Raw genomic sequence first — 10,702 nt, 5'->3', positions numbered from 1 at the left:
CGTCTGTCCGAGAGAAAACGTAAATTAACGACAAGTCGTTTCAGTCGGCGATTTCGCGGCCTCGTAACCTAGCTCGTAATCACCGAGACCCTCTGGGAGATTTAATAGAAATTTATTACTCACTCATGGCTATAAATGTCCCATCCTCTTTCATGATAAAAATTATCATTCGGTGAATAAATGCGACACATAACGGTACTTACATCCTAACGATTTACAGAGAGTTTCTTTATTGCGGGGAGATCTCGCGTAAACTCTACGGAAAGGAAGAAAGAAAGAAAAAAACAGGACTCACTTTATTACAAATAAAACCGTTAATGATACCAATACGGTAGTCAACAGTCCAATAGCTATCCACGGTCTCCAATCTAAAACAAACGGAAAGTAACGTCACATGCGCCACTTGTAAAACTATTCTCAAGATTTTATTTCAATCTTTTATTAATAGCTACATAATATGTTCAATAACAAGGAGTGCACAGCTTCGGTACGTGGCTTTTAATAATCCTTTTCCCATTCTCTTTACCACTGTCATTAAACACCGCTAGATGATCGTATAATCCTATGTAACTATGTGTCTGATATTGTTTAAGTATACATATATATTTATATAATATATATGTATATAGAATACATCATGTTACAAACGAAAATCCATATCTTTACATTTGGCCCTTGGAATGGTTATATCGTAGTCTCTAGTTCTATTTCTCGTACCTAGGTCTGTAAAACAGTACATATCGTTAACACTAAGTGTCTCCAAATGCAATGATCTCGGTGGAATAAGCAAATTCCTCGGGTTTATTTACACAAATCATAAGAATCGATTTACTCCTACGCGTCCCAGCGAGCTACGAAAGGGCTGAGATGCTATCAACAACGATACAACGCTATCACCGAATACTATATGCATCGATACTCCCTAAGAAAATTGTTTACAGAGCGCGCAGCGTAGTGTAAAAATAAGACATCTTTGTATTAAAATTGCGGTCAATCGTAAATTAAAGGTCAACGTATGGTTGTAACGTAACTCCACTATCGTTACGGTACGGAAACGACATCGGGGATCTAAACGCTAAAGGCCTAAGAATCCTTTCTGGCAATAATTTGTACAAGGGGATTCGGTGTCCTGAAATTATTGGCATACCTCTCGATTAACCCTCGGTAATGATCCTGCAATCAACTATTAAATTAACCACTCCTCGCGCGAACCTCCTCCGACAGTTCAACTAGTCAAACACTCTGCGTAATTGTCAGAGCTTGGAAAATTCCGGGGCGGAAATTCGCTACCTAAAATCATGCTTAAAATACGCCGAAGAAACGACGCCACGCCGGGGAAGATCCCAAGCCCTGGCAGCTACGACGTCAACGTCCATTAACAATTACACGATTGATACGTCTTTAAGGGTACTCTAAAACAACGCCTAAACCGATACCAGGTAATCTTTATAGTAACGTTCAACAATTACATCCATGCGTGCCGTTTAACTCGAGACTACGTAAATTTCCCTACATCCTCGTCGAGGTTCTTCAATTTACCGAGTACGCGACTTCGTCCACTAACGACTTTTCCGAATTTTCCCTCTCCTCGAGCTCCGCGTTAATAGAAAAAGTAATGCACTTGCCATAAGAACGAAGTTAACTCGCGTTGGAACTGCTACGAGGCTAAGTATTAAAAAAAAAAAGGGAAAAAAAAGACTGCTAAGAGATCTCAAGACCACTCGAAGGTACTATTCGGCATTTTCTGGTCCATGGCGCTGAATCCTTGGGGGAAAACTTCCATGCTGGGAATTTAATTTGGCAAACCTTCGGTTTATATTTGGCATGCTTCTAAAAGGTACGCTCGCCGAGCGAGCGGTCAGCTGATCTAACCGTAGTAATCCTGGTATAATACTGGAATAGAATCATATCTGTAGGTAAAATAGCTTTCGGTAATCCTTTCGACTCTGAAACCTGAATACTAAACTCGACTAAAAGTACTTGCTCCGCGTAAGTACGCACCCTCCAGCTCGAGATCGGATCACAGTGACTTTCTTAAAAAGAAAAAGGGGCCTGGGAGATCCCCATCGCAGTTACCTTCCTAAAGGTCGGCCGTCGGCGGGTCTTCCCATTGTCGAGCTAACCGACACTTAGTCTCCGGAACACAGGAAACAATTGGTTATGGTCGTCGAGAAGGAGGACAACGAGGATGGCTTCGAGGCAAGGTTCGACGCGTTGGGCGCCGAAGTTGTGGGCGCTGGCACGTAATTGTTATAATTACCATTGCTCATGTGCAGGACCTTCGCCATTTTCTTCATGGTCGCGTCCAGCTTAGAATCGGCGACGTCTAGCTCGTTGCCGAAGTCGTCCAACATCCTGGAGGGATAATCGGAGTATCACATCCCTCGTTCCCGGGGAGAGAATTTACGGATTTAACAAAGCAACACCGGGGCGTATCCTCGGCTCGACTTACACAGCCTGTTCGTCCAACTCCGAGTTGATTTGTCTAGAGCCCGTGCCAAGAGGACTCGTGTTCTCGCCGACGACCTCCAGGTGGCCGTCCCGTTGGTGCATCGCCACGTTCTGGGTCTGCAGAGTGTCCTCCAGGTATTGCCGATTAGGACTGTCCATTTCGTTCTCCAGTTTGCTGTACTTGGTGGTCCCACGGCTGGCAGGGACGTGAGCGGGACTGTTATCCAGGAGGGGCTGAAAAATCAAACGACGTCATTCCTGGACTCGTGGAGCGGCAAACAAAAAAAAAAAAAAAGAAAAGAAAAAAGATAAATAAAATCTCTCTCGACCTCCCGAGGGCGAGGAAAGGAATCCGCGATTCGGCCGGATGAAATACAGCCCCCGGATGTTTTTTCCAACGACGCATCGGGGCATAAAGGGAGATACCGAATCGCGGATTCCGGGCATGCCACTCGTCCTTGCACCCCCTCGACGAAAACCACGCCGTTAATTCGAGGGCGGGACGATACGTATGTACGACCCTCGGGCGGAAGGTAGCTCTCGGCACTCAGAAAGTGGATCAAGTTTCCAATCGATGAGTACTTTCCGCCCCGTTAAAACGAGACCAGAGACGCGTTCCTCGGTTCCCCTCGTCCCTCGGGGTGGCGGATGCCAGGACGGGCTCGGCCGGATTTTCGGAGAAAAATTCCAACCTCTCCCGCAGAAATTTCAGGCGTACCTGTCTTGCGGTGCGGTCGCGGTCGCGACCGCGGCTCAGGTTCATCTTGTCCTTCATGATCTGCGGAATGCAAAGGAGGGGATTTAGCGTGGCTTCAACGGTCACGAGGAATCGTTTCCGCGGGTTCTCACCTTAACCTCCTCCCTGGTCTGCTCGATGAAGTTCCGCCTGACGGAGAGCTCCTTGTTGTCGATCTTGAATTTCGTCGGGTTCTTCTCGACTATGCGTTTATCGAGAAAGTCAAGGTCAACGTAAACAATTAACTCCGGGACGATAACGAACCCCGGGTCGGATTAACCGGCGAGATGTGTCGGTCCATCATCGCGGTTCGTGCACCTCGTTATCGGCGCTCTATTGACTCGGATTTATCCACGGTTTATCGCGGCCCGCAATTGTCGCAATCGCCTCACCCGTGTACGTATGACTCGGTTACACGTCCTAGGGGAGGACGCATCGATTGATACCGCTCGGGAAAATTAATGACCGATCCCGCCCCGATGACCTTGATGCACCGGGAGGTGCGTTAAACTTGGAAAAAAAAAAGAAAAAAAAAGAAAAAAGAACCCCATGACGACGTCGACTCGTTTGGTCAAATACAATCCGCGGAAATTAAATTCTAGAACGCTTAGACATTTTTTTTTTCACAAACTCGCGCTACCATGTTGCACCAGGAGGTGCGTTAAACATGCAAAAAATACCCGACGACTACGTCGACCCTTTTGGTCGAGTACAATTCGCAAGAATTAAATTCTAGAGCGTTAAGAAGATCGACCGTGGACTCGTTGAACGATCTACTGGGTTAACTCGTAACAGGAAGCGCCGGAAAGGATATAAATGGTGTCCTCGAGGTCCTCGAGGTCCCACTCGATCGACCGGAGGGCATTCCGGAGCTCGGTGGTGGTCCATTCGAGTTCTTCCCGGGAGACCGGAAGTCCGGCTCCTAGGTTGGGGGTCGCAATCGAGACATCCTGCAGCTCCGTCCACCGGCCGTACAGCCCTCTGGTTTTATTTAGTGCCTTGCATACCTCGCTGAAACAAGAGAACTCGTCGGCTCAGACATTCCAGCGAGTCCCTATCTCCGCGAATCCGACAAACAATTTCCACGATACCGCGAGACGTCCCTAAGAATGAATTCCGTTTAAGAAAAATGATCATTCGCCGCCCCTAATTTTGTGGCATCCGAAAGTCCAACCGTTGATAAAACATTTCTACAAACCGGGTGTCTCAAATCGTTTCATACTTTACACCGTGAATACGGAGACCCAGGGGTAGGTCCTGTAACTCGGGAAATTTCATATTTCATAAAATATTTTTAAAATACCTATAAAGAAATTTGAAAAGAATTGAAATTTCATGGGCTTCAGGACCTTCCTTATAGTTTCCCTATTCACGTTGTAAATTTTCGAGCTATTCGGTAAATCCAGTTGGGAGAAAAGTTTCATAAACAAAGCCTCTTCGACGCCACTTTCACATAACCTTAAAGTGAAGTACGACCACCGAGCGCGCGTTTTAAAAAGCCCACCGAACGTCGACGGAGATATTCGAAAAGTCTCCGCGAACGTCCGAGAGGTTCGACAAGGTGCAAAGTGCAATTGCACGTCCGTTTATCTCGAACGGAATTAATAATACATCTCGGCATATCCGGGGAGATAAATCCTCGAGAAGGTTGGACAATTCACGGGCGTCATTATTCGACATGATAGGCATCGGGTGCGATAAAAAGGGGCACAGTTATCGCGTACCAGGGCCAATTTAGCTGGCGACTGGTTTTCGAGCGCGAGGTCGAAATCCGCACCTCGAAGAAGGGGAAAAGGGGGAGGGGCAAGATCGGAATTTCTCCCCGAAACACGTGCGGGGGTTGAAAAACGCCTTCCCCATTTCCCGCCTCTTAAAGGACACCATCCGGGGCGTTAAAACTCCCGAGAAAGGGCCCCGTTTCGTATACCCGAGGTCTTTCAGCGTTTTAACACGGCCTTTAGCGATTCGCGACAAAGGGCGGTCCTATTTCGAGCCCCGAGCGGCTTTTCAAGCCGGAGCGCAGAATCTCCGTCTTTGTCTCTCCCATACGTCCCTTTTGTGTCCCCGGCGTGTGCGCGCGGTTCGACGTCCACGATCTAAAGACCCAGTTAACGTTGCTACAACGAATTCCCTAACGAATCGCTCCCAGAGACCCATTGATAATTCCGATAAAGGAGCATCGTCCGTTCTCCCGTCCAAATTGGCCAATTCTATCCCTCCCTCTCTCAAAGCATGGTTTCAAAGAAAAGAAAAGAAAAAAAGGGCTCGTTCAACCGACTCCACCTGTCCCTGGCAGGTATCCTCCGATACTCCGTCAATCGCTGACCGGAAACTCTCGATAAGAGGGTGAGCAGAATTTTCGTAGAGATTCTACTCGATATCCGCTGGTATCTCCTAGTCTATCTGGAAAGTGACGGTACGTTAAGTGTACGCGTGCCCGCAAGACGGGCACATATATACATGTATATATAACCGGAGCTCGGTGTTCCCTTTAACTAACGTCGTTAGAGAGGAACGGCGATTAAGTGATCCGCGATTAAGGGCGACCGCGCGGTTAAACGGACTTACTCCTTGACGACGAAAAAGGGGTCCTCCAGCGTCATAACTCTCGGCTGGATTAAAAGGGCGGCCCGTCACGCCGGCCCGCGGCGGCCAGCACTGTGCTCCCGATCCGTAGCCTTCCGCGCATCGGTGCTCACTGGCGGGGCCTCGGGTCTCGCATGCGAAGTCGGGCCCGATCGGGAACCAGGGTGGATGGGTCGGCGCCGGGGGCCTCGCAGTCCCGCGTCTCGATGCGCGACTCGGGCACGTCCGCCAGGAGAGACGACCGTCCGCTCTTCGGCGCCCACTGCAGACGACTATTTATTTGATTTTGACGTTTGCGCACGGCGCGTCGCCCTCTAGGTGGCGGTGCATTATTGATTTCCGCCTCTAGATTCCCCGCCGGACGCGGATCTTCTCTCCGCCGGGGAGAATGGAGTGAGAGCGAGCGAAAGGAGAAGAGGGCGGGACGGAGAGGAGGCGAGCGACGTGCGCGGCGAGCGCCATCTGTTGCACGGCGGCGGAACTAGGAACTAGAGGGCGCGGGCTTTTTCAACTGGACTAGATCAAAGAACCTCCTTATGAACGTTAGAGATATCCGTTTGGAGTTGGACAAGACGCAAAGTGGGATACTATTTATTGGCAGCGATCACCTGTGACACTCGAATTAAAACGGTACAAGATTAAGAGACACGCGCGGTATTTACACGCTGGCTGCCTCACTGATCGGCAACTACGGTTCTCTAGGATATTTTTTCATTCCTTCTCGATATCTCTGTCCAACTCGACCAGCTAACGGGAGTATAGTAAATAGGGATGTTCTAAGAGTCCCGGATAACTTCGAAAGTAACTGTGTATCATTGGAATGCGCAGTATAAACAATATAGTGACAAAATACTTTATACTCTATTTACGCAGGCTGGTTGTAACTTAGGTCTCCATTGCTTCCATGGTGGTGTCTATTAACGGCGGGTCGACTGGAGTTTCCATGGGCGTGTCGTACTGCGATGCCTTCTTTGAGATGGAGTATCGTTTCCTCAGCTTGTCGTAGTGCTGTATATCCTGCGGTACAACGATTAAGTCGAGCGATTCTATGAAAGTCCTGGCTTTATGCGAAATTTACGTACCCTCTCGCTGACGGAAGGTCGAATCTTATCGAACGCAGCTTCGATATGTCTTGCACATATTTCCGTGACTTTAATGTTGTCATTCAAGGACTCCTTCAGCACCTCCATACTCGACTCCCTAATCAAAGCTGCCAAATCTGCACCCGTGTATCCGTCGCATTTATCGCTGTTGCCCACATCTTCGAGATTAACGTCGTTCGCTAACTTAGGCTTTGTACCGTTCTGTTAAAAAAAAAATTATGCCAATTTTAAAACATCCCGTATCATAACGAATAACAATTATGCCCGATTTCTCCGGTTAGATATAGAAGATCGCATAGTACCTTGGTTAATGCTCTCAAAATGTCGATTCGATCGGAAGGCGTGGGAAGACCGACGTATAAAATTTTATCCAAGCGCCCAGGTCTTAATACTGCTGGATCAACAATGTCTGGACGATTTGTAGCAGCCATTAGGAACACACCCTTCCTCTCTTCGACACCGTCCATCTCAGTTAGCATCTGATTGACGACTCTCGATGTGGCCGAATTGTCGCCTTCGGATCGCTTCGGACACAAGGCATCCAACTCGTCGAAGAAGATGACACAAGGAGCTGAATTCTTCGCCCTGATGAAACACTGACGAACGGCTTTCTCGCTCTCGCCAACATACTGTGAAGGGCCAAAGAAGAGCGTTGTAGACTTTCTTTCCAAGCATGGCCGATAACTAGTCCAGATAACTTACCATGTTTAACAGCTCCGGTCCCTTGACAGAGATGAAATTTACGCCAGCCTCGTTAGCAACGGCTTTAGCCAACAAAGTTTTCCCACATCCAGGTGGGCCGCACAGGAGGACGCCAGTGGGTGCAACCAGTCCAAGGGATTCGAACAGATCTGCATGTCTAATTGGGGCCTGGAACAGAAAATTATCAATTTCTAAATAGATCCGAGTTATATATTTTTAATAAAGAAAACTCCATCACGAGTAAATCAACAATTTCTGAGGAAAGCTCTTGAACTGAATCGTTTACCATTATGGCCATCTGCAGCTCTTGTCGAATATCCTGAAGAGAACCAATGTCGTCCCAAGTGACATCAGGCACTGTGGCGAAACCCTCTCTCTTGGCAGAGGGTTGGACAACCCGAAGAGCGGCTTCAAAATCATTGTTCTCGATGAAAAGTTCAGCTAAGCGATCGGAAGAGACGGCCGTGTTATCATGGAGCCACGATAGGAGGTGGGCCAGCCCCTTGGGTTCCGCTGATTGTTCTTTACTCGTATCCGTAACGGTGACGATAGGGTCATCAGGATTTTCTTCCACTGGTTCTGGGTCTTTGGCTTGCTGATAACTGTCGGTTGCAGTGCCCATCTCCAAGTCGTCCTCGTCGATGTTTCCAATGTCCCTGTGCTCGTCAATATCCTTTTCCTTCTCGGGCAGGGCTTCGCAATCGATCGCCGACTCGATCGCTAGTTCCAAGTTCTTTTTATTATCTTCTGCGTGTTTGTTCAAATTCTCGAATACTCTGCAAATAAAATAGGTGATATGTCTGTTTTTTATTTTCGTCATTTAGTTCTCAAACGAGCGTACCTATTTATAGCGACCATGGCAGCTTCGCGCAGCAACGCCACCAGATCGGCACCGACGAAGCCAGGACAGAGGGCGGCAATCTTTTCCAAATCGACATCGGCTTCGAGGGCTAACTTACTGGCGTGAACTCGTAGGATCTCGGCTCTCGCTTGTTTATCCGGAATTCCTAGACAAACTTCACGATCGAAGCGACCAGCTCTTCTCAATGCCGGATCCAAGGAGTCTGGTCGATTCGTTGCACCGATAACCAGAACTCGATTTCCATTCTCCTTTGTACTTAAATCTGAAGAGAAAGCGAGGTACTAATTAAACCTGAGTACCAGTCGTGTACAATGTCAAGTAGATTCACTAACCATCCAAGCAGGATAGAAGTTGAGCAACGACGCGTCTTTCCATTTCCCTTTGAGCCGTAGCTCTGTGAGGTGTTACAGCGTCGATCTCGTCTAAGAAAAGTATACAAGGAGAAATGCTGGCGGCCTGGTCGAATAATTCTCTGATGCGAGCCTCGCTCTCTCCTGATACACCAGCAATTAACTCGGGGGCTGCTACTTTCAACATTGGAAGCTCTAGTTCCTGATCGTTGAGACAGAGAAAATTGTAGGATCTGAGTTTACGATATTATAGGTTTCCGCTAGTTTTTATGCTAATGTAGAATAAGTGAAAGATTAAATTAATGTTGAATCTCTCGTACCCCTGCGATTGCGTGAGCAAATAGGGTCTTTCCACAGCCTGGTGGACCATGAAGTAAAAATCCTCTTGGAGGTGATATACCGAGCTGCTTGAAGACCTCGGGATGGTTCATGTGAATGAGTAATTTGCATACACTTTCTAGAACCTTGGTACAACCACCAACGTCGGCAAACTTGACGGTTGACTTGACAACGGAAAGTTCCTTCTTTTTAGCATAGAAACTTGGTGTGGACTCTTTTTCTCTGAGTCTCTTCCTCACTTGTCTCTCCGGTGGTGCTGGCGGTACCTCTTTATTTTTGTTTGAGACCTGCAAGGTTTCAAATTGTTGTTAATGTTTATATGTTAAGAGTGATTTTAGAAACGAGAATAATATACGTACTGTCTGCGGTTGCGTAGACTCCCGTTGAGTAGATGCACACCGTTGTATTAACCCACTAGAACACGAATGCACTGGATTTCTTTGGACATTTGGGCTGGGTTCCTTTTCAGTAGCTTCTTTAGCCTTTTTAGCAGGAACCGATTCAACTTTACTCTGCTCATCGTCGCTACTAATATCTATTAACTCCTTGTCGCTGGAATTTCCATTTTGCTTTGCCAGGACCTTTTCATACATTTTAGTTAACTTGTTATGTAGCATTTCATTATGAGTGTCCCACTGAAATGAGACTATTGAATGTACCCAAAAAATTGAAGACATTCTTATCGAAAACATTTTAAAAAGTATAAAATACTCCATACATCCAAATTAATTTCATCTTCGTCTTCGTCATCATCATTCTGCGAGGCCATAGCTTTTTTTGTATAAGAATCGGTGATTTCCTCATAAGCCATGCGCACCATTGCACGAAACGATCCCTTCTTCTTCATGCGATAATCTCTGAATGTTCTTTGTAAATAATCTGCCACGCTATTTACATCGATGTAGATTTTGTCAACATTTTCATGCAAATACTGCAACAAAGCAAGCAAAATTAATTTTGTTTAACATTAACTTCCATGTTTACAATTACTTCATAAATTAAAAATTATTGAACACGAGACCGTCGCGAGTACTGTGACTCTCAGCTCCTGAAACAACTGAAGCAACATCGACACAAAATTTCCTTTTCCAAACTAAGACCCCGCAGTCATCGAAGACTCGTAAAACAGTATCGAAGTTATCGAAGACTCGGAAGGTGATATTGTGGTTACCTCTCGCACGCGAGAAATTAACATAGGATCCCGGCAAATCCGAGCTGGTAGTTCTTCCTGCGCTTGCTTCATGACGGGTTTCTTTTTCGTTTGACCGCTCGAGCTTTGAAGAGGTATAATGTCAATCGAGGAGTTGAGTTTTCCGAGCTTGTTCATCTTCCCAGCGATTTAGAGCGTGGCTACCCTCTTTGTACCTGCTTCCTGTCAGGACAACTACATCCACTCGATCCACTCACGCTGATCGACGTAGAACAGGTCATTCACGAGTGCGGAAAAGATCACCGTTCCTCCAACGTAACTTGATCACACAAAACGCGCGGAAAATAGCGACTGTTGAACTGTTGTGCGCGACTTTTTGCCGGTTCAATGAATAACAAAGAGCGTCGATGCTTTCCGTTTTTC

At 46.9% G+C, this 10,702-nt stretch overlaps 2 protein-coding genes across 2 annotated transcripts; both read right to left on the bottom strand.

The window, feature by feature from the left end:
- Positions 1 to 282: 282 nt before the first annotated feature.
- On the bottom strand, positions 283 to 6,038 carry LOC105699118 (syntaxin-6). Its single transcript, XM_012423868.1, has 6 exons — positions 5,756 to 6,038; positions 4,002 to 4,198; positions 3,301 to 3,395; positions 3,170 to 3,229; positions 2,453 to 2,685; positions 283 to 2,355 (listed from the first exon to the last, which is right to left on the bottom strand). Exons 1-6 carry the CDS (start codon positions 5,788 to 5,790, stop codon positions 2,130 to 2,132), a joined length of 846 nt encoding a protein of 281 aa, XP_012279291.1. The 5' UTR covers positions 5,791 to 6,038; the 3' UTR covers positions 283 to 2,129.
- Positions 6,039 to 6,348: 310 nt separating this feature from the next.
- Positions 6,349 to 10,641, bottom strand: LOC105699250 (nuclear valosin-containing protein-like). The gene is made up of 11 exons (XM_023433919.1): positions 10,301 to 10,641; positions 9,848 to 10,060; positions 9,489 to 9,764; positions 9,111 to 9,416; positions 8,773 to 8,992; positions 8,420 to 8,702; positions 7,865 to 8,354; positions 7,579 to 7,746; positions 7,179 to 7,505; positions 6,856 to 7,077; positions 6,349 to 6,790 (listed from the first exon to the last, which is right to left on the bottom strand). Exons 1-11 carry the CDS (start codon positions 10,454 to 10,456, stop codon positions 6,659 to 6,661), a joined length of 2,793 nt encoding a protein of 930 aa, XP_023289687.1. The 5' UTR covers positions 10,457 to 10,641; the 3' UTR covers positions 6,349 to 6,658.
- Between the last annotated feature and the right edge of the window lie 61 nt (positions 10,642 to 10,702).

Source organism: Orussus abietinus, unplaced genomic scaffold (genome assembly GCF_000612105.2).
Source record: "Orussus abietinus isolate OABI.00-Male unplaced genomic scaffold, Oabi_2.0 scaffold3, whole genome shotgun sequence".
NCBI classification, from domain to species: domain Eukaryota; kingdom Metazoa; phylum Arthropoda; class Insecta; order Hymenoptera; family Orussidae; genus Orussus; species Orussus abietinus.
Note: the sequence above shows the minus strand (reverse complement) of the source record. Positions and strands in the feature narration are given on the sequence as shown.